Genomic DNA, 24893 nt, shown 5'->3' on the forward strand with positions numbered 1-24893 from the left:
ATTTAAACTTCATTTTCTTCTGAAATCCTAGATACTAAATCTACATCAAGTTTGCGATAGACCGACCAAAGTGATGGTCTTCTGCACAAGTTTAACTAAAGCAGAATTGCTGAATTGAATTCATTTCAATAAAGAACATCACCAATACCACCAACTGTCCATCATTAGTGTAACTATGTTTATGGATTGAATTGGATTGAATCTTATTTTGAGGATCAATCCATAGACATTGTGCATTGACATCATTACGCCTCCATTTTAGAGGATGACACCGCTGCCTGGCATGCATTGGTTATCTGTAGGTAATGCATCTCTGATAACTCCATTTATGTGCATTACCATATCCTCTGGAAGAGGGCGCTATGCGATGACTTCATATGCATATGGTCTACGGTATACATGGCTATTCATACTTTCACTTTCACCAAATCAAGTTTATCAATTAAACAAAAACGGCTGCGACAAAAAAATTGAATTTGTAAGATTTTATTGCTACGAAAACATGGTCACAAAAGAGTTGCACAAGATTCTACAGATATTGAAAGACAAACGGTATTCTCATGGCTTTATATACAATATTTATATATAGACAAGATTAATTTTTAATACAAATATGTACATGTATATTTAAGAGTACTCTGGAGGATTTTACTCAATGTTAGTATCTAATAGGACCAGGGGCCCGTAACACAAAGCGTAGCAATGACCGTAGAACATTTTTCTACGATTGATTACATTGAATACAATGTACAATCAATTGTAAAAATCAAGCATACGATCAATCGCTAACCTTGGTGTAACTGGATCCTGCCTGATGTTGGACTTTGAATAGATTTGACCTTATAGAAAAGGTAAACAATACATAATACAAGTTTTCTGGTTCTGCTATGGAAAACTGCATCAATCTCGGAGGTTATTTCACTTTTACATAAGATAATTTTGATATGACTGTACATACGCAATTTCTCTTAATGATGTTGCTTAACAGCGACAACAAATGGGACAATAAGCTTTGGAGCTCAGGTCCCTGTCTTACAAAGAGTTACAATTGATCCAATCAATCTCAACTGTATGGAAGAAACCCATCCATACAATCTCCTTAGTAAACAAAAAGAATCACACTGAATCTTCAAGAGAACGGTGAATGTATGAATATACAATCATATCTAGAAAATATTTTGAACAAATTTGCATTTTAGATGTTGACGGCGCTGGCCGTCCATAGTTGTGGTTGATCGGATCAATTGAAACGCTTCGTAAGACGGGCCCTGGTGTCACAGAGTGGTGATATATAATGAATGATAATGGAGACAATGCAACAAATCTAAGAAGAATTTTGGGGTTACAATTGCCGTATTTGCTCCAGAGAGTAGTGAATTGACTGGGCTCAAAGGAACTTGCTGAAAACTTGTTGAAATGCTTCCCAGATATATCACGCCATTTGCAGTGTTTGGAAAGTTTTATCCTCTCAACCGTGTTTGGCCCAGTGTATAAGTTGAATTTCATCAAACAAGGTGTGTATAGACATCTTTTTGTGACTCTTTGTGAGACTCTTTCATGGTTTCAATCATAGTTCAACACTATTACATTTTTTTCATTCATATCTACAATCAGAACATTCCACAACATGATAAAAAGAGGCGAAGGAAGTTATAAATAGAATTACAATAAATACATATACAAACAGGAAGTCATAAACAAGAAATTATCAAATCTATACAACTGACAGTAATTTGACAAATTTAATTCAAAATATTCCACAATGCAGATACAGACACTAATAGAGCAAAGCAAGTATCTACAAGTAATTATCACTAATTTACATTCAGCAACATTACACTAATAAATTTACAATTCATAATAAAGGGATTGCACATTTCTATGAATACAGTAGTAGGAAAAACCCAATAATATCTGATACAATATGATATTCATTGGAACATAATCAATCCAGTTGTACATTTTATCATCTATATTTATTTTCAGTATTCCTTTTACAGTTCGTCTTTTTGTTGTACAGTTGAAGAAATCAAAAGAACTCATATCAAAGATTTCTAAACAATTGTGTACATGAAATGGGCTGATATTTAATTTGATCGTTATGAGGCACCAGTAGACACTACAAGGGCTACAGTTTACGAAGCCACTTAATCCCTGATTTCCATAAGGGCAGACACAACAGCTCCTGAAGAACTTTTTTTAAAGCTTTTGTAAAAAGTAAGTGACACCTTATGCATGTACATCAATCACCCAACCATGAAAAAACACTTTTTACAAGATTTTGCAAGAACATAATATCTATACCTTGTGATGACAATCCCACCCCCAGTCAAATGCAAACGAAAGCTGATTTCAAACTGATGTAATTCAAACCAAAAACCAGGGATGAATTGTCCAGAAAAATCTACCAAAGTAGCAATTGATCTGATCAAATCCGCTCTCCCCCCCCCCCCAAAAAAAAAAAAAAGTTGGCAATAGGTAAATATGGTTTATGAATAAAAATCAAATTATGAATAATTGGTGTGTTTATCAATCCCAGGCAGACTTGACATTCCCTGAAGGAGCAGTCTTCCCTACCGTAGCGTTGAATCTCGGTCGGCTCTTGAGTTGCCCCGCCCTGGTCTGGCCTTCCTTGGCAGCCAGCATCGGAGACCTGTAAAATCATGATACACAAATAACATGTCAATTTTCGTGTTTGTCTCATGAGAATGTTTTTCTCAGATACTGTATGTATACAAAAAAAGTTCATAAGTGATGAACAAAATGGTCAAGAACAAGAAACAAAGATACAAACAAGTAAGTCAACAAATAAGAGAAATAAACGAAGTGAAAGGCAAAAAGCAAAAGACGATAAGATAAAATGTAAAGGAAAGGATAGAATAAAGATGATACAGATTACAAAACACAAAATAAATGGAGAAAAGGGCAACAAATGGAACAACATTTTAACAAAAGAAACAAGTAGCCAAGAAAGATATACTGAAGGAGATGAGAGCAACCAATGGAAGAGAGGGATAAAAAAAAGAGGAAAAGAGAGAGTGAAGATGTTTATGGATAGGAAAGTCCAAGAGGGGCAGACAGAAAATGAGATAAAGTGGGATTCACTTACTGCAGGAGCATATCAATAGTTTGTTGAGTGGCTTTGGCTTTCTTATGACCGGGTCCATACACTGTACTCTCGATGTTGTAGCTCTGAGTAGAAAAAAAAATGCAGAACCGCCATCGTTGTAAATCACAAGTAATTCTCTTGGAGCAATAAGGTCTGAATTTCGAGAGCAAACGCTCTTCTTTATAAAAGACTGAATGACTAGTCAGAAATCCCTTTTGTTCGATGTTGATTCTTAATGATCACGATTTCAATGAGAATGTTTTTGTCCGTCGTAGTTTATGTAGAGTTTTTAAAAGAACTTACATTTATTTCTGCATAAAGGACGAGTCAGAAATCCCTTGTGTTTGATGTTGATTCTTAATGATCACGGTTTCAATGAGAATGTTTTTGTCCGTCGTAGTTTATGTAGAGTTTTTAAAAGAACTTACTTTTATTTCTTTGATCACCCTGACATTCAATCAGGGTGATTTTGTCCCCTTACCCAAAGAGGAGGAGGGTATAGTTTCGACAATTGCTCCTAATGAAAAATCCACACATTAAACAAAACATAAACCCCAAGCTTCCAACCTTACTCCTATTAATCACCAGACTCTGAACCAAAAACACTATCACAACACTAACCCACACTTTATGTCTTCGGAAAAATTAGCAGAGGAGCAACTGTCATAAGAGCAAATGTCACGTTACCATATTTGTGTACGAGGGCTATTTTCATGCTTCTACTTATTCCAACTAGCCTTTTTTTATCAAATAGTAATACACAAAGGCTTATTTGCAACTTTCAGAGGATATTTAGCCCTCAGTCCCAGTCTATATATATTTTTGCCGCCAAGTTCTCACCATACGAACTCCACCATCAGTCACATTTACAGGGGATACTTAGCATGTAGATGTAAGGAAATTCATATTTAAAAAAATTCTTAAAAACCCCCAAATTCAACAAATGGAACATCTCCGGAATGTCTCACCTGCATTCCCTAATTCAATATACCGATAGTGGTAGTTGTCGACTAATTCATGACAATGAAATATCAAACATTTCCTTTTTTTGCGGTGCCTGTGTTTCGCTTCTGACATGAAAGCGGGATGAAAATGAAATTCTGACCTTCTTGAAGAACTTGAGAGCCTTCTCAAGCTGCCCCTGCGACATGAGTATTGATCCGTAGAGCTTGTAAGCCTCTCCGACCTCGGCACTGAGGTCACCAAAGGTGGCGCTCTTTGAGGTTATTAAGGTCCGCAACAGAGAAACTGCTTCCTAATATGAAAGAAAACAAAGATCAAGTAAGTGTGATGGTAAAAAGTGAAAGCCAAAACAGCATTAATAATAATAACCACAACAATGACAACAACAATAATATCAATAATGAAATAATAATGACATTCAGTTTTTATAGCGCATTCCACATACAAGTAACTTAGCACATCCCTTTGTGAATTTTATGAAACATAATTAAGTACTTATCACGATACAAAATTGGAAAGTTAGTCCAGAGTGTTGGGCACCAAGTCATAAACACTCTTTGGGAAGTCTTGAACTTACCTAAATCATGTTTATTTCTCTTATAATTAAAAAGTGCATTCCATAGCTGCATTGGCAAATGAATGCCCACCATTTTCGGTAGAAATGGAAGGAAGAGCGAACAGTTATCATAGTATGTATATCTAATGAAAAATAGCCACAGATATGATAACTTACATCTGTCCTGTCTAAGCGTATAAGTAAACCTATAATTTGTAGTCCTTATGAAACAGTCTTTATGGGGGCATCATGGTCGAGTGGTTAAGACTCTCGTCTTTCAATCTGAAGGACATGGGTTTGATTCCAAGCCATGGCGTGTTTTCCTTCAGCAAGAAATTCACCTACATTGTGCTGCACCCAACCCAGGTTAGGTAAAAGGCTACCGGCAGGAAATAATTCCTTAAAAAGCTGTGCGCACCGGAAACGGTAGACTAGCTTAGCCGGGGTAATACAGGAGCGCCTTGAGCACCTAGCATGGTGGATACGTGCGCTATACAAATCCTATATTGTTTTTTTTATTATAACAAGCCCTGGATATAAGAACTTACATCTGTCCTGTCTGTGCGGATGAGAAGCCGACACAGATCGTCCTGGGTTGATATCGTCTTAGCATGATGAGGACCAAAAAGAACCTGTCTGATCCCGAGACTCTCGTTCAGATACTGTTCAGCAGCAGCTACAGGAAGGAATAAAAAAAAAAACAATTAACCCATTGACAACTGACTGATGTTCGGTTTAGAAAAAGCAGTGGACCTGTTGATGAAGGCGAATGGGGTTCGTGCTGAGGAGGAATGACAGGCATGTTTTAAGAAAGGCTTTTGGGTTCGAGGAGGGGAAAGCCAATGAAGACATGAAAGAGGCAAGTGGAGAACGATAGGAGGTTCGGGGTGAGGATGGTGATGACCGAATCGGGCAAAAAGGAGGGAGAGGGTAAGGGCAATTCCGCGAGTGTGAGATGAATCCGGCCAGCCCCGTTCACTGGCGGGGACAATGATAATGATGATGATGATGATGGTGATGATGATGAAGATGATGATGAAGATGGTGATGAAGATGATGATGAAGATGATGATGATCATGATGATGATGATGATCATGATGATGAATGATGATGATGGTGATGATGATGATGATATAGAGCCCTCTGGGGATGAGGAGTAAAGTTTTAAACAAAATGGTGGCACCAAACAGAACGTATCATATTGTAACATGAGAGGCTATTAATTTCAAGGGAGGAAAATTAAGAAGTCAAGCATGCACATCATCTTTCCAGGGTTCATAAAGTTTGTAATACCGTGTAACAGTTTAAATGAACAGTGAAATATATTAGATTTTTTCATTCATTTCCTTTTTATCTATTTTTTTTTCCAGCTAGCACACCTCTGGCAAATAATAATTTGAGTGCCCTGGTTGTAATAAATTCGAACTGGGTACCGACAGAAATGGTCAGGACCACTGGCTCGAATTCACAGAGGTGGTTTCGAAAACCATCGTTTGAACCCATGGCTTATGCAGATTCCCTGTATAAGTTTTAGCGCAAATATGACAACATATCCAATGCTGATGCGCGCTTTTGTCAGTGCGCCAAATTGACGCCTGTAGCCACGTTTATCCGCGCTATTTTATTCATGAGTCCATTGTTTTAAATTAATACATAAGTCCACACTTCAAAACAGTGGACTCATGAATAAAATAGCAAGTTTAACGATGGCACCAGGCATCAATTAGGCACAATGTGAAAAAAGCGTGCATCAGTATTGGATACTTTTCAGTATACGCGGTAAAATTAAAAGCGTAACTCATACAGAAAATCTGCATAAACCATGGGTTCAACCGGTGGTTTTCAAATCCACCTTTGTGAGTTCGGGTCAGTGTGTTCGGATGTACCTACTTAGCACCTAGTATGAAAAGTACTCCTGCACCAACTTTGGTAATAAATACATGACTGATATACACATCTAATATTATTGATATCATAGTTCTGTATTACAATTTCACCAATGAACAAAGATGCTTACTTTCTGCCTCCGCCGTGGCCGATTCTGAATAAGCTAGGGCAAGGGCGTGAGCTGTCTCGGCAACCTCTTCACTCTGCCCACTGTACCTGCATGATGTAGAGAAACGATCAAAAGAAAGGTCAATTTAGGTTCTTCACACAACATCCAGACTCCGCCGTCCCATTTGGAAAAAAAAAGTACAGAATTGGCACCCCATTTCGGATAAATAGTCACACACAAAAAATTATGTGTACCCTTTCTTGTTAAGAAGCATCTCAATGCAAAGTTTCTTATTTTATTGGAATAAGGTTGACTCACTGCCATAAACAGAAACAGGGGGGAAAATGGGGTACCTAGTTAATAGGAGGACATTTAACCAGTCGAGCATTGTTGTGCCTTGCTTACAATCGGCTTCATGGAATGACTCCTAAGCTTAATAGAGCAATGTTTTACATAGCAAAAATATTTAGCTAAAATATTTTTGTTCATGACACTGCAAGAGTTCAATATGTGCTACATGCAGAGCCTCACTCAGATACAGCCGTCGTGGCTTTTCCAAGTAATGAAATTACTCTGTCCATGATGTGCTTATGTGTTGATTATCTTCCGCGTGATCGATTTTCATATTCCTTACCAAGGTTTGTAAATGCAAGATGCTTCTGTTTGATGCTCTTTGGTAAATGAAAATGAACCAGATGGGCAATTCATAAAGCTATTCGCAAGTTACGAGTGACTTTACGAACGACTGGTGATCCTTTCGTGTGGGTAAATGATATAAACCACATTTTCATGGATGCTGATTTTATAGTGCCTAAGAAAGGATCACCAATAATTCGTAAAGTCACTCGTAACTTACGAACAGCTTAATGAAACACCTATCAGTTCTAGATCTACAACGATATGATGACACTTAATCTTGACTTTGTCTCATGAAATCATTTTCTGCTGCAACTACATGTACTTAAATTTAAAGTCAAAGGAAAATGAAACCTTTGGAACAAGATACATGTAGCTTGTGCAAAAACAGAAATATCAAAGAAACAGATAAATGAAATTTTGAGAAAAATTGAGTGAGTTATAAACATTTGAACTTTAGATCATTATTGTAATGTAGATCTTTCCATTGGCAATGCGGCAAAGATGTGTGATGTCACATGTGAACAACTTCGCCATTACTTTTCTATATATTTCACTTACACTGCCTCTTTTATCAGTAGATCATGACATTCTTTCTATAGGAGGGCATGTAATACAGAGTTTGAAAGAATACTTTATGGATAAAGAGTTTGTATCACAATAAGAAAGAGCAAAAAGAGACATTTGGGGGGCATTTTATAGTCCATCACAGGGAAAGTTGTTCACATGTGACATCCCACATATTTGTCGCATTGCCAATTGGAAGATCTCCATGGCATTAGTGATCGCGATATTCAAATGCTCATGACTTTCTCATTATTTGTCCGATTTTTCTCAAACTTTCTTTGATCTCATTCGTTGATTTTTCTGTTTCCACACAAACCTACTTGTTTCAAAGGTTTCATTCCCCTTTAAACCACAAACACTGTCCAACCGATTCTGAAAGTTTGATAATGAAAGATGATCATCAAGTGTGCGTACCTTGCCACAGCAATGGAATGCGCCTGCAAGAAGTGTTCCGTTGCCTTGTCTTGGTTTGCATGCTCTTTCTTGCTCTGTTCTAAGTGATTTCAAAAGTCAAGGAATCTTCATCTGAATAAGATGCATTAACAATATTTTTACTCTAATGGGGTACTTCAGGCTAAAAATAATTATATCTAAATAAATAAAGTAAAATTGACCAAGCAAAATGCTGAAAATTTCATCAAAATCTGCTAAATAAGGAAGTTATTGAATTTCAAAGTCTAGCAAAAATAGTTATATGCATGTCATCATGAATATTCATTAGCTGGGCTGATCATGTCATGTCTCCATTTTCCTTTTTCTTATGTTATTACATCGATTCATAAAAAATTCATATTTTCATACATGAGGGTATAGTATGTCTCCCTTATAATATAATAAGTTGCAGCGATGAATATCTAATGCACTAAATCACATTCAAACTCATAAGAGTAATTTTTTGTACTTGAATAGCAGCAATTGCACAGGGAATTTTGCCTCCCAAATTTTATTAGCATTTTGGGCCATAAGAGAAATGTTCTCTCAACTAAATTCTGGACAATCCTTTGTAGGAATCTACGACACAAAAGACTCTTTGTTGTGCAGTCTTTGAAAAGTGAGGAGCAAATCGCGATGCCATACCAGGGGAATTATTCCCTGTTGAACATCAAGCAACTCCTTGAAACTCGGTAAGCCGATCAACGAGCCCACCCTTGGAGTCTTAGACTGATCAGGGGAGCGTTTCATCAACATTTTCTTCCAACAAGCTGTCAGATCTGAAAACTTTCCCTGATTTTGATTGGCTGAGAAGCACTGTCGTATAAAACTGGACTTGTCGGATAACATATCTGACAAGTCCTGTCGTGTAATGCTCCCCAGGACCCTGTAACGTTAAAATCCAGCGTATGAACAAAGGATATTCTTCCCATGTCTTGATAGATGGGTATCAGATCCGGACTGTCATTCCCGTACTGTTCCTCTGTAAGTCGGATTGCTTTCTCGTAGAAGCCGGACCCAAGTGCAAACTTCTGCTGTTTAGCATACAATCTGAAAAAAATATAAAGTACACAGAATGGTATTTGATATCGAGTTACTGTTAGATTATTTTAATAATAATAATAGTATGCAACATATATATAGCGCTTTATACAAATGTTTCTAAGCGCTGCATGCGATTATCCTGGCTTTAGAACGGCTATCCTGATCAGACACTCGAGCATTCAAGGAATTTCTTCCTACCGGGTACCCATTTACTACACCTGGGTGGAGAGTGGCAAATGTAGATAAACGCCTTGCCAAAGGACACGAGTGCTGCGGTGGGATTTGAACCCCGGACCTTGTGGTTCAAAGTCCGGACTCATATCCACTGAGCCACAACACCTCTGTTTAAGCACAATTTTCTCCATTTTTTTAGCTAAAGCAGGGGTAATAGCGGTAGTGCACCTCAAAATAAATTATTTCTAGACAGAGCGAGCTATATAAATGCCTATCATCAATTATAATCATTATTGAGACAATCTAGTACAAAAATGTATATTTCTATTGTAAACTCAATTTTGATAGTTAGATTTACAAAATGAATATATATTTTCAATCATATTGATTAAAAAGTAAATAAGATTCAACAAAAAGCTAAATACAGAGGCCTGCTATCATAAGCAGACCTTTAAAAGTTGGGTGGATATAATGTCATTACCTTGATTGTAAATGATAAGATGACTATAAGAACCTATCTTTCTTTTTTTTTTATGTGTCACGAAAGAGGTCCCATTTTCAACCAAAATAGTATTTTCATACTTGTCAATGGGGGGAGGGGATCTTGCTACCCCTCCCCAAGATCTCTGCCACAAAAATTTGCATGATGGTAAAAAATGGTTCTATCTAGCTTAATTTCACTAAACCTCTTCATGTTACTTTATATATATATTTTTTAATCTATAATCTATTTTCTATTTCATTGTTTGCTTATATGAATGACTAACTTGGCTAAAGCTATCGCAATGTCAATATCCAACTGAATTCTTCTTGAAGACTCCCTCTCTCCGGTCAGTTTGGAGAGTTCTTGTGAAACCCTCTCGGCTTTCACCAGGTTCTGCTCTGCCTCCTGATATGTAAGAATCTTGTTAAAGAAACATAAAGGCCAGTCGAGAAAATGATTTGAAAATGAGTGCTATTAAAGGTAACTTCCAGTTCTGGTAACGATCTCAAAATGACTTTTTACAGAATCTAATATAATGACCACCCAAGTGTCTGTTTGTATGAATAAAAAATATGTGCCAAAGGATTCTGGAAGAAATTGTGTAATTGCTGAGAAATAAGCAAAATAAGCGCGGATTCGGTCACTTCCGTCGGGTCTTTATTCCAGCAATAATAATACACTGTCCCACGTGCGCCTATCTGTGTTGGCGATCTTCAGTGTGATCGTATTTCAGCTTAGATTTTATGATTTCACAAAGTTCAGTTTATGTAACTGTACCAGATCTAGATCCACGATGATAAAGTCATACTTAACCTTGGTTTTACAGACTTTCTCACGAAATTAGTGTTTTACTGCAACTACTGTAATTTAGCTTTAAACAGTATCCACTAGCATGACCAACCAAGTGTCTGTATGCATATATAATAACAATCATGTGCCAAATGATCCTGATAGAAAATGTGTAATTGCTGAGAAATTAGCAAAATAAGAATGCATATCCTGCCAGTGAAGGGTCTTTACCTGGGCAAAATAATAACACTTTAGTCGCACATGTGCGCATCTGTGTTTGTGATCTTCGGTGTGCTTGATTTTAGGCTGAGATTTCACCGAATTAGGTTAAAGAAACATACTAGATCTATATCTTAAATCTACCGACAATATGGTTACAACTATTTGCCTCAAAATGAGTAAAATTCAAAATATTGTTGTCTTGTCCATCAAACAGCTAGGTAGCAAGATTCATGAAAACATGTTGGGAATTAATAGCTTAAATTACACAAATATTACACAAATAGTCTAAATTTAAAACAAATATGCAATGCAAAGTGTGACCGTCATTCATAACATGTTATACTTTGTTTCAAAAAAGTGTGAAAAAGTGTCATGTGTCTTAATGTATCATGTCAAATGCACTGAAATGTATCATTATATACCATTATGTGTTAAATTATGTCACACACTGTTCGATTGTAAAGGATATTTCTTGAGTAATGTGAGGGCTCTTCCGAGTACATAGTACATGAGCAGAAGCTTTCCCATCAGTTGACTCTTGGATTCGTCTGATTCCGACGTATGAAGACCATTAAGCATGATAGTCCTAGCTGTCTCAGAATGGGCCTGTGCTTGTGCCGGTAACCCTGGATTTGAAATAATAAATATAATATAGGATTTTTATAGCGCACGTATCCACCTTGCTAGGTGCTCAAGGCGCTCCTATATTACCCTGGCTAAGCTAGTCTACCGATTCCGGTGCGCACAGCTTGAAGACAAAATGACAAAATAAATACTTAGCATACATTATTAGAAATGTTCGTTTTTAAACTTTGCCCCCCCCCCCTTCGGATGTTGGCTGTTGTTTACATGTTCGCAACCAAAATCAGCATGCACTTCATCCTCAACAGAATCTCCAAAATAAGATTTTACCAAAGTTATTCAAATTCATTTTTAATCAATTAATTATGCTGATTAATCCAAAATTAATCAGAAATTTAACTGCAAAACTTTTTAATTAAGCTAGGGAGCTAACTAATAAATTTTGGTCGGGATACACTTTTAAGGACTCCTATCAACTGTAAAATTGAACAATAGCAGTATCAATTGTCCCTATTTTGCATTTTTATTGGTTTCTTATAATTGTCTTTACATACGGTATATATTTCTTTTTTTTTACTGTTCTTTTTAAGTCAATTGATATCATTGGAAACATTATTTCGATCATAAGTAACATTAAAACAATTGTTTTTAATCAAAAAAAGTAAAAGTAATGAAATATTTTTGAATTTTGCTACATACAGAGCCTACTATTGGATTTTTAAATGAAATCATGTAGTTTTTATAGCAGTTTTGGGCCTGACATGCACTTACAAACTGTAAGGTAACAAATTTGGTGGTCTTGAAAGTTGCGCAAGACTTGAATTAAAAAGTAACGAAACATCCCGGTGCAATAATTTAGCATTAAAGATTAATTTTAAAAAACCGCCAAGGGGGAGACTAAGGAAGCCCCCCCCCCCTCTAATAGGCTAAATATGGTGAACAGTACATCCTTCCATACATTTTGGATACACAAAAACTCAAAGAAACGTGTGAAAACTCTCACCCATTTGACTTAGGAAAGAATTGATAAAGAGATGGAAAAGGTCAAAGACGGACATAATGACAAATTTCTACTCATCATTGTACTTTCTTATAAAAAGCCTGATCAAAGCATCAGAATGCATGCATAAAACTACTAATATTAGCATTACTTGAGAAAAAAAAAGATAGTTACCTCTCAGAGTGAGATAGGCATGAGCCAGGAAAACGTATCCCTCGGCGAGCTTCCAGTGTTCTAAACCATGAACCAGTCGACAAAGTGCAGTGTAGCGAGACCACTCCTTGATTGCTTTATCAGTCTTTGAAAAGGCCAAAAGTAAAAAAAAAACTATTCTAATCTTACTTTACATATACTCTCTTACTTCTTGAGCACATAGGGATATGCAATCTCCTATGTTCAATGCATTATAAAAGAACCAAGTACTATCATTATTATTATCATCACAAAATAGTTTTCTCCTGATATAACCACAGTTCAATTGACCTTTGACCATGGAACTTTGACCTCATGACCAAAAATTCCAAACACTAAACCAGTGTAGCGAGACAACTACCTGATTGCTTTGTCAGTCTCTGAAAATGCCAAAAGGGAATATCATAAATATTTCCTACAAATAATCAAACATAAATTGACCTATAACCCTTGGACGTTCAACCTTGAGAACAAAACAATATCCATGATGCTGCTAGCACTTCTCAAGCATAGTTTAGACATGATACAACAAGGCTCCAAAACATTTTTCACAGTGATCAGACATGACAAAACCCTGCTTTAAAAATTAGTGATTGGGAAAATATTATCTTTTCTTATAGCTTTAGTGCACGATCTAAATGCCAAATTTGAGTCATTTCAGAAATATTTTATCAAATTAATGCCAAGATATGATGGAAATCGGCTAAAGACCTATGATGAGGAAGATACTCACCTCTTTCTTGCTTGTGTAGTAACGTGCCTTGCGTTCACACTGAGGTAGCAACTCTTCGGGGGGAGTGAGGTCAAGGACAGAACCGTCTTTGAGGGTCACAACAGCATGTTTCTTTCTTCTCCTCCTCCTCCTCGGCGAGGGCGTCTCCCTGGTGCTGCGCTGAGCTGACCGGCGTGGGGAATCATCAGAGAAGTCATCTGATCTGGAATTCATTATGGAATGATTGTGCAATGATTTCAAAGTAATCACAGGCTTTTTCATTTTATTTTATTTTATTTTTTATTCAATCCATTTCAAATCTCATTAAAAACATACAATATAAATTAAAATAGTCAATTAACTGTATAAAGGTACAAAAAGGAAGTTTAAATAAGAATATGGAGGAGCCAAAGTAAGTCATCAGACTTTCAACGACTGGGCTCCTGAAACCACAACATAATCATAATAATAATACCACAGGAGAGAGAGAGAGCAGATGCTAATAGACAACAGATGTAGATGTATATAGGCAAATGAAATCATGAACTCTTTGCCCACTTTTTTTTGGGGGGGAGGGGCAATAAATCAAAATACGTATAGTCATCCATATAGGTGTATTTAATGCACTGACATAGTTATAAATAAGCACAGCATTGCGATATCAACATCTGGTATACCAGAGTGAGATAATCCTGTAGACCTACTGGTCATCAATGAAGTCATGTCATTCTTGATTCACATAGGCCTACTTATACAAAATACGAGTTTATCTTAGATTGCGTACAGATACTAGATATTAAAACCTGTCCTAATGGCTAAATTTGTCTTACCCCGATGTACTTTGGTGAGATCTCTGAGAGCTTTGACTTCCTGTTGGTATATCCACAACCTTCAGTCCTAGACCTCCGATGTCCGGCTTATCTTCATCGTCCGATAGAGGGCTTCGGTCAGATCGACTTCCATCAGAGAAAAAAGAATCGTCTGAACTCATGGTGTCACTCTGATTTCCCAAAAGTATCTAACAAAATTAAAATTAATCGCTAGAGGGTATTCATTTGTCTCGCAATCTACTATGGTCAACAAGGAAATTTGTGATCACTCTCGCAAAAAGTGATCACGAATTTCCTAGAAAGCTATTGAACACTTTTTGCGAGAGTGATCACGAATTTCCTTGTTGACCATAGTAGATTGCGAGACAAATGAATACCCTCTAGGAATTATTTCAGTCCGCAATAATGAACCTATTTAGTATTGAAATTAAAATTGTTTGAAAAAAATGATTTAACTTCTGAAGGTTTCCATGGCGAGGAAGAATAGTGTAGTAGGTTTCACGGTACACCATATATCTTTCTTGGGCAAGTGTTGGTCTTACTTATTTAGCCAATCAGAGACATGTACCCTGCTAGGTACCGTGCATACGGCACTTCGACGGAGTATATAAGGCCTGCTTTTACAAATTTTGCTCATTCTCCCGAGGACGACAAGAACACACTTGTCGAAACGTCGAGATTGGGTGGTCCTTTTCAGGACCAACACTTGCCCAAGAAAGATACATGTACATGGTGTACCGTGAAACCTACTACACTAAAAAAAATGATTGTGGGTAAAAAGGCATTGTGATTGCTCGAGTGTGCTTCCTTACACAGAGCTCAAACGAAGGGAATACACCCTTGGCCCTGGGAAGCCATGGGTGTAGTGCCCCAAAAAAATTCCATGGGGGTGCTGTGTGTATTATTTTCCATAGGCAACAACTTCCATGTATTCTGGAAGATAATAATTGTGATATCGTATTGAGAGCACACACCGTCCAGAGACACAAATGGCGCTAGCCCAGCAACAGTTCCTTTGGATATATATATATACAAACAACAACAAATATAAATGCAAAGATGTGTAAAACTTTATAAATGTAACCAAAATGACCTTGATTTTGAAGTGAAACCCTTTTTTTTTTTTGCTTTTCAAATTTCTCGGGACTAATTCGACTTTCATTTTGTAGTGAACACTCTTTTTTTGTTTTGCTTTTCAAATTTACAATTACCGGTACATCATCACCCCCACTTAAAAAAAAAAATTTCCAGGGCCCTGAAAACACCCATCTCTACGTCATGCGTATACAAACAAAAAACTTTTGTTTCTCTTGCACGCGCATCAGTACCTGTATGAATGCACTCATTCAATGAACAAGGTTATGATATAACCTTGTTCTCAGTTATATCTCCATGTGTGGCAAAATAAGGATGGCAATGTTTGGCTTATTTTCTCTTTTTCTTTGGGACAAATGCTTGATTTTTTTACACTAACAGTTTCCGTTACACCTATTCGTCATACAACTTGGCCCTTAAGTAAATTTGATTCTTTAAATTATTTTTTTCTTAATTAAAAATAGAGATAAAAAATGAAAATTTTCTTGCCATATTATTTTCCACCAATAGAGGGCGTACACAAAATATGCCAAAAATTCAAGTTTTTGAGCGCTCTAGTGAATACAAAAATTATTCCCAAGTTACTAATGAAAAATAAATTGCAACTGTATGGAAATTAGTAATTTTGGTCATAAAAGTGATATTTCAATGATTTTTTAAAGTGTATGCTCTGTACAGCATTGGCATGCCATAGTCCAACCTGTAGATTCCCCACAGGCAGGGTGGTTGCAGTGAACAAGTGTATGAATGTAGGGTCTACTTTTCCATTATGCCGATCTCTTTCTCTTTTTTTTTTTAAGAGAAAAGAACTCGGTGTAGTGGAGGGTAGCGTTAGTGAAGTGTAGTGGTAGGAAATGTTGTTGTTGTTATTTTAAATAGGCAAACTAGTCAGTTTTGACTATTGTTGCCTTGTAAATTTGCTTTCCCTTTTTTTTTCAAAAAAGAATGATTTCTTTGTTCAATCTATATCAGTTAAAAAAAAAGTAAAGGAAAGATAGGAAAGAAAAGTTCTTAGGAAATCGTGCAAGACCACCTCTCCTGCCCTGTATTAGTACGTTATCCTGACAAGCCCGCTCGAGGTACATTTCGAGGGCGTCTCAGGCGTACAAACAAATTGTACTCCCTATGTCTCTCAAACGTGAGCAGGTGGCGCTCTATCCGATACCTCGTAGAACTCCATTTTAAAATTCCGCAGGTGAAAATTTATGTCAAATCGATCAGATCAATATTAACATTTTTTTTTATAACTTTTTAACAAAAAAAAAAACATTTACAGTAGAGTAAATACTGACATTCAAGGGCCATATGATAAAGTGAAAGTGACAAGAAAGGTGCACACATAGACTATTTAGGTGAAAACATCATCGATTACATCATAAACAATTACCCCCCAAGATGAATAATATTATATATACACCTTGCTCAGAAAAGTATTATGGTCACGAAGATCTTGACTACACCCTATTGTAATGGTTGCCATCCTGGAAACCAAATTGAAATCTATAAGTCCTTTTGAAATATCTGATAAGTGCACTTTGGGTCTTCACTGCGAGATTCTCCACTTTACGTTCCGCATCAGAGATATTGTTAACATTTAATTCAGCAAGTAATAGGGCTCGTTGAATTATAAATCTAGGGCAAACATATAAGAAGTGGTATATCGTTTCTCTTTCATTGCAGAAATCACACTTTCCAGTTGTGTGTCTTCCCGTCTTAAAAAGGAAGTCATTCAAACCCAAACCTCCCAAACGTAATCTGTGGATCATTTTTTCACCACTTTTGTCTGTGCAGAGATAATCAAAGGGTGTTTTTTCTGATACAACTTTCTGGTATTTTCTTAATTCTGAAGTTGACTTGTCCCATCTCTTCTGCCATTCATTTCTTGCAAGGACTCTTACAATCTTTTTTGTTTCTTGGATATTCAAACCATTATTTATCTCTATTTCTTGTTTTAGGGCTGCCTTTGCATAGAAGTCAGCCGTTTCGTTTCCATTAACCCCACAGTGAGATGGAATCCACTCTAAGCAAATCAATATACCTTTATATTTTAGACAAGTAGCGGTATTTATGATTTCTCTAACGAAATTATCATCGTTGTTTTCCTTCACTGCTTCGATAGCACTCAGAGAATCGGTAAAAATTACCACTTTATTATAAACATTCAAATTTTCCAACCACTGCAGTGCCAGAACAATGGCGACCAATTCTGATCTATACGATGATGTAAAATTTTGCATTCTTTTACATTCGATTACCCGCATAGCAGGCACGTAAAAACAAGCAGAGGCATTGCCGTGCACCGGGTCTCTAGAACCATCAGTGTAAATATGGAGATTCTCTCTCCAATTTGTATTAATATACTCCACAGTTGTGTTATATTGATAAAAAACGTTATCACTTTTTGATACAAGCTCATGCAGCTTCAATGACACTTCTGGTGGAGAGAGATGCCAAGGAGGCATGGGTGTATAAGACTGAAAAGATTCAGTTGTGTAGTATATCTCATCTTCCAAAACTCTCAAACCAAAAGGTTTTCGTGCTTTCTTATTTTTTTCGTATTCAAATTGCCAACAGTTCTTCAATGAAGATTGGAGTGGGTGTTTGGCGTTTTGTCTTATTTTTGCTTTGTAAACCTTGCTAAGCATGTATCTTCTCAGATCGAGTGGTAATTCACCAGTATCTACCTGTAAGGATTCCAGGGAGGTACCCGGCAACGCCCCTGTGCACAATTTTAAAGCCTGGTATTGAATAGTCAACAAGAAGTTCTTCACATGATCATGAGCTGAATCATATGCTTCTGCTGCATAATCCAACAATGGCCTGATGACCACTTTATAAAAAGTCAAAAGGCTTTTATAACTACTTCCCCACTTAGTTCCCACTAGTCTTTTCATTATATTTATTTTCTTTTTTGCTCTTGTTACAATCATATTTATATGTGGTCTCCATGTTAACTTTCTATCCAGTACTACTCCTAAAAATAGATGTTCGTCCTTTTGTGGTAAGGGGACCTCATCTAATTCAATCTGTACACATTTGTTAGTGTTACTAAAAAGCAAAGTAACAGATTTTTCTTTAGAAAGGGTAAAACCCCATCTGTTGAACCACTCATTTAGGATATTCACATAGGTTTGTACTTTTCTTTTTAGAAAATCAATGTTTTTTCCACTTTTCCATATAACACAGTCGTCTGCGTATATAGAAATATTGACAGATTCGTCCATTGGTATGTCCGACAACATTAAATTGAAAAGGACGGGACTTAGGGAACTACCCTGCGGTAGCCCTTCCTCTATGTCCTGTATAACTGAGAGGTACTTATTTGCCCTGACCTGGAAAGAGCGCCCGCTTAAATAGTTCCATAAGAACTTGACCATGTTGCCTTGGAAACCAAGTTTATTAAGTTTATAAATCAAGCCTTCCTTCCATAGTCTATCATAAGCCTTCTCCATGTCAAAGAAAACGGCCAGGGTATGTTCTTTATTCCCAATACTTTTTTGAATGTCATTTTCAAGTTGGGTTATATTGTCTTTTGTGCTTCTTGCCTTTCTAAAAGCACTGTGGCAAGATGGTAACAAACTATGTTTTTCCGTAAACCATTCTTTCTTTGATGATTTTCTCAACTATTTTGATGAAACAGTCATTAAGAGCGATAGGCCTGTAGGAAGAAACGTCTGTAGCTTCCTTGTGTGGTTTCAATATTGGGACTATGACGCAATGCTTACATTGGAGGGGAACAATTCCTGTTTCCCATATGCTATTAATTATAGTTAACATTATCACTCTCCCTTTGTGTGAGAGATTTTTATATAATACTAAATAGGTTCATTGTTGCGGATTGAAATAATCTCTAGAGGGTATTCATTTGTCTCGCAATCTACTATGGTCAACAAGGAAATTCGTGATCACTCTCGCAAAAAGTGTTCACTGGCTTTCTAGGAAATTCGTGATCACTCTCGCAAAAAGTGTTCACTAGCTTACAAGTTCACGAGCTTTCGAGTGCCGCTGCAACTCTTTATCAAGTGACGAAAATTATCTGATGACGTACTCTATTTATACTAATCTCCAGGACCGTACGCACGAACAATAGGTGGGCATTGATCCGTTGCGTCGGATGCGGTACGGCCGGTAATCCGTATATGCAAATAAGCCGGGGGTATATGCAAATACGCCGTGGGTCGGCAATGTGCAAATTAGACAAAATTGGCGGGCTCGCTAGTTTCCCGTGGGCGGGGGCTGACTAGCTGAGCGGTCCCTCGTTCGGGGCCGGGAACGATCGGGTCGGCGTGCACTGCCAGGTAAGGGGGTATTGTGCTGTCGGATGGTTCGCATCCAGAAGTCGGGGATGTCGATCCCGCTGTCTCTGTTGAAGTTGTTAGGACAAAGACGTATACTAATAGCCTCCTTAATCCTGCGTGTATACCAATGTCTCTCTTTGGCAATGCAATGTACACCCTCCCAATCTGGGTGGTGTTGCTTCTCCCAAGCATGTTCTGCCACCGCGGATGTGTCGGTTCGCTGTAACCGAACATCGCGCTTGTGTTCAGAAATGCGTTCAACTATCGGTCGGGCTGTTTCTCCGATGTAAGACCCGTCACATCCCTGGCAAGGAATGTTGTATACTACGCCATCACGTCTGTGATCAGGGATAGGGTCTTTGGGGTGTACAAGCTGTTTGTGTAAGGTGGTGTCCGAGCGGAAAACCGTTCGGATACCGTGACCTTCTAATCGGCGTTTAAGTTGTTGTGAGAGGCCATCTATGTATGGCAAGACTGTGCAAGTCTTGAAAACCTTCTGATCCCTTGGTGGTTGTTTTTTCTTGAAAGTGTTCTTGATAAAATGGCGTGGGTAGCCGTTGCTGTACAAGGCGCCACGTATGTGTGCTCTTTCTTTCGGGAGTTCAGGTGGGTGAGTTATGATACGTGCTGCTCTGTCGAACAGGCATTTAACAAGACCCTTCTTGACCGATTTGTCGTGATGAGAATCATATGGTATGTATTGGTCTGTATGAGTGGGCTTGCGGTAGACAGAAGTGGAAAGTTTCCCGCCCTCGTGTCTTTGGACTAGCGTGTCAAGGAATGCTAATTTCCCTCCTTGCTCAGTCTCCAGAGTGAACTGGATGGACGGTTGCTGGCTATTCATGTATGAGAGTAGGCTGTCTGTTTCGGATCTATTTACGATTATGAAAGTGTCATCGACGTATCTCTTCCACACCCGAGGGTGGCATGTGGAAGGACACTTGGGCAAAGCGTTCTGTTCAAAACCTTCCATTGTAAGCTAGTGAACACTTTTTGCGAGAGTGATCACGAATTTCCTAGAAAGCCAGTGAACACTTTTTGCGAGAGTGATCACGAATTTCCTTGTTGACCATAGTAGATTGCGAGACAAATGAATACCCTCTAGCGATTTTTATATACTTCATACCCAACGCCATCTTTACCTGGAGAAGACTCTTTACATTTTTTTAAAGATATTCTCAATTCGTACATGGTAAAGGGTTCATTAAGGACACTACTACCCTTAGCATCACCAAATGATGATATGATGTCCTCATATTTTTTAACAATATCTATTTGTTCAGGGGTAAAAACTTTGCCCTTAAAACTATCGTTTATGTTTTTAAAGTGGTTGGCGTAAGTATCCGCAACGTCATTGCCAGTAACAACGGAACTATTCTCTCTCATGAGAACAATGTTTTTCCTAGGCGAAATACCATCATTATTGATCCTTTTAATCATATTCCAGATCTCGGATAAAGGGGTAAAACGATCAATGTCTTGACAGTACTTTTCCCAGTAAACTCTTTTGGCTTGCCTTAAAGTTTTCTGGGCAATAGATCTTTTCTTCTTAAAATCCTCCAATAAATCTGGAGGGGGTATTACATAACTTTTCAATTTGCTCCTTACTCTATTTCTCTCCTTTATTTTAGAGGAACATTCTTTATTCCACCATGGTACTGGGTTTTTCTTAATATTCTTGGTAGCTCGATGTCCTTTCAAATTTTCCAGGGTAATCTTAATTGATTCCATGAAAGAATCGAACTCTATGACCTTGCCTCCTTTCTGTAAGGTATTCCACTGCTCATCAGTTTGCCGCCTAAATTCATCCCAATTTACATTCTTTGTGGATAACATTGAACTGATAGACTGAGAGTGGTCGATCTTTGTTTGCGTACCATTCCCTTTCAGTATGTTCAACTGGCTTAACAATGGATAATGGTCACTTCCAAAGCTGTTGTTCAGGACCTGCCACGTTGTTTTGTTCGCTGTACAAGGAGGGGCTAATGTTAGATCCAAACAAGAAAAATTATCCGTGTGGTAGTCTACTCTAGTGGCACTTCCATCATTTAAGATAACAAGATTTCTCTCGTTTGCAAATTCTTCCACTGCTTTGCCATTAGCATCTGTTTTTTTACTGCCCCATAATGTATTATGGGCATTAAAGTCTCCCAATATTACAAAGTTTTTCCCCCTCACATTTTTTAAAAGTTCATTCAGCGAATCTGTGCTAAGTTTGCTGCACGGGTTGTAGAAATTAACTACATTTAAAATCTCATCATCCAATAAAATTTCTAATGATATGATTTCCAGATCATCGTGTTTGATAACACCTTTGTAGTTTAGTGAGGAATGGACGTATATAGCGCAACCCCCTCGGAACCCTCCTTTTCTGTTCCTATATTCACATATATAGTCTGGTATCTGTAAGACCCTCCCCTCTTCTAACCAAGTTTCTTGTACACAAATAATTTCTAAGGGTCTTTTTTGTTGATTCAAAAATCTATTTAGCTCATCCCCGTGGCATTCAAGACCCTGTGCATTCCACTGGAGAATGCTGAATGCCACGAGGGTGATCAGACTAGTAGAATAGGCTGCGAATCGACTGTAAATCAACGTCTGTGGGATGTAAACCCAGAGCATCTTTCAAAATATGTGTTATTTCATCAAATGGATTACAGTCAGGCTTTGTTACTATTCTGATTAGTCTAATAAAGAAAGAAATAAGTGTGATGTCTGAAGCACCTTTCAAGAAATTACTATGCGTTTGGCCTACATTCTCAGACATTTTACTTGTCACCTCTGTTTTGGTAGAAAATTGCGAATCCGAGATGATTTCCATTTCGGTTTGATCAGAAACTGCATTTCCTTTCTGAGTGTTTATTCTATTAATTGGATTTGTTACTTTTTTAATTTCTGCCTTGTTTACAAAATGTTTTCCCTGCTTAATTTCCTCGTTTTGTTCGGAGCGTAGTCTCACTGCTTGCTTTTCCAGCATGTTTTAAATGCTCACAATGAGGCTCAATATCTATGATTTACAAAACTGTTTAAAGGGGAATCCAACCCAAATAAAAACTTGTTTTTATAAGGAAAAGAAAAATCAGACAAGTTGATAGGTGAAAGTTTGAACAATATTGGGCAAACAACAAGAAAGTTATGAGTTTTTAAAAGTTGTAAATATTGGTAATCACTATACCCATGGAGACTTCAAATTGGCCGCATATGGGATGTCATAGTGATGTATTGTAAGGCAAGGACTACTCTTCCATGTACTCCAATACATATTATGGCTAAAATGTAATTTTTTCAAAAAGTTTTTATTTCAAATTATATTTTTCTTTCATGAGGACATAAAACAATATACTACCTGGGTTATATTTAGATTACTGCCCCAGGGGAATGGGTACTTTAGGAGAAAACCACAAATCCCTGATAAATGTTTTTAATTTTACTCTCTGGGCCAGAGAGTAAAAACATTTATCAGGGATTTGTGGTTTTCTCCTAAAGTACCCATTCCCCTGGGGCAGTAATCTAAATATAACCCAGGTAGTATATTGTTTTATGTCCTCATGAAAGAAAAATATAATTTGAAATAAAAACTTTTTGAAAAAATTACATTTTAGCCATAATATGTATTGGACTACATGGAAGAGTCTGGGATTATTAATAATTATTATTGTCTCAACAATATTATTATCATTATTGTCTCATTATCATTATTATTGTCTCATCATTGAAGTGCTGGCTAGTTAGATGTGAGACAAAATTCAGTCTCATCTGCATCCACTGATCTGAATATTCAGATCAGTGAGTGTCTGTATCTCAAACTCAAAGTACACACCGCAACTGCAACAGTACCGGTAGTCGGTACACACAAATAAATATGTGGGGCAATGAAGAAGAACGAATCCTCGGACCTCAATCTTCATCACATAAAAATCTCTTAAACCGGCATTCGATACAATTATCTTACCTTAAAACGATAACATAATATTTTCTATAATCGTAGATGGAATCACATCAATCGAGAGACTTTGCAAGGGCTAATTCGTGCTTCTTTCTTAGGCTTAGCAACGACAAGCCATTCCATTCGTCCTTTTTTCTTAGATGTTATTTAGATAATTTATAAACGTACGTGCTTAGAGGGCGCGCGTCAATTCGTTACTCACAGAGATACGATCTTACGTATATACGTAAGCTCCCGAAGGGAGCTAGACAGTCAGACCGCAGGTCCCTATGCTAATGAGCAAAAAGGCCAGATTCATCCAAATCATCTCGCGGCTGAATCCTCCTCCTTGCAAAATCTCGTGATTCGTGAGATTTTCTTTCTCTAAGAATTTACCTGTTTTAACCTCAAGTTAAATGAGATATTATTGCACCATCAGATAGAGTAAAAGTTACTCTTTCATATTGGTCATTTATTTTGTATACAATATTTTGTTAAATAAGTAAATTTCTGGCCTGAAAATGTGCCTCAAAACTGAATTTTCTTCCTCTGTTTTCTTTTGCAAATTGTGCAAAACTTTTTATTTTGAGCCTCAATGATATCTATATCACCATTAAGCTGAACTTCTGTACTTTCTCACAATGCCACTCTTGATATGCGGCACCTTTTAATCGGGTCAAGATCACACTTTTCCCACCAAGGTACAAGACGAGATTTCTGAAATTTTGTACTTGCAAGAAATCCAGAGTTCTGATTGGCTGGATAAGGTTCACAGAACAACAGGCGCGGGGTATTTGAGGAGATTACCACATGGGAAGTGTGACCTTCCCACGAACCCAGGCACTGGGACCGTTGGAATTTGCCATTGTGTGGTCTCTTTGACCAATCAGAGTGCAGTATTCTTGTTTTCAAACTGCTTTATGTACTTGGCAAATGAAAAGTGTGATCTTGACCCGATTAAACCAATTCCTATTTTGAAACCTATATCATTTCAAAGCATATATATTCAGCTTTATCATGATATAAACATCATTTGGGCTCAAACAAAAATAAAGTGTGAAAATAGCAGCTTTTGTCAGGTGAAAATATTTATTTTGTAGCATATTTTAGATCAAAATTTTAACCTATATTACAAAATCTTTGAATAAATCCAAACACATGACCTAAAAGATTGATTCTTCTTCTTTACAATGGTACCAAATTCATGAAATTCGATGCACAATTAGAGCAGCAATGACCGAATAAAAAGAGGTGTTTTGGTCCGCATCAAGCTCATTAAATATGCG

General features: G+C 37.3%; 1 protein-coding gene across 2 annotated transcripts; it reads right to left on the bottom strand.

The window, feature by feature from the left end:
- Positions 1-470: 470 nt before the first annotated feature.
- Positions 471-23828, bottom strand: LOC129257842 (tetratricopeptide repeat protein 23-like). Of its 2 annotated transcripts, none has more exons than XM_054896254.2 (13): positions 23635-23828; positions 14290-14477; positions 13481-13682; positions 12730-12853; positions 11443-11599; positions 10246-10374; positions 9184-9310; positions 8243-8325; positions 6647-6732; positions 5177-5304; positions 4215-4364; positions 3110-3192; positions 471-2653 (listed from the first exon to the last, which is right to left on the bottom strand). In XM_054896254.2, the coding sequence occupies exons 2-13, from the start codon at positions 14448-14450 to the stop codon at positions 2530-2532; spliced, it is 1554 nt and encodes a 517-aa protein (XP_054752229.2). In that variant the 5' UTR covers positions 14451-14477; positions 23635-23828; the 3' UTR covers positions 471-2529. The 2 variants fall into 2 exon arrangements, with proteins under 2 accessions (XP_054752229.2, XP_063952415.1); XM_064096345.1 differs by having other exon boundaries at positions 10246-10369; positions 11438-11599; positions 23635-23725.
- Positions 23829-24893: the final 1065 nt, after the last annotated feature.

This window comes from Lytechinus pictus, chromosome 3, assembly GCF_037042905.1.
Source record: "Lytechinus pictus isolate F3 Inbred chromosome 3, Lp3.0, whole genome shotgun sequence".
In the NCBI taxonomy this organism is placed as follows: Eukaryota; Metazoa; Echinodermata; class Echinoidea; order Temnopleuroida; family Toxopneustidae; genus Lytechinus; species Lytechinus pictus.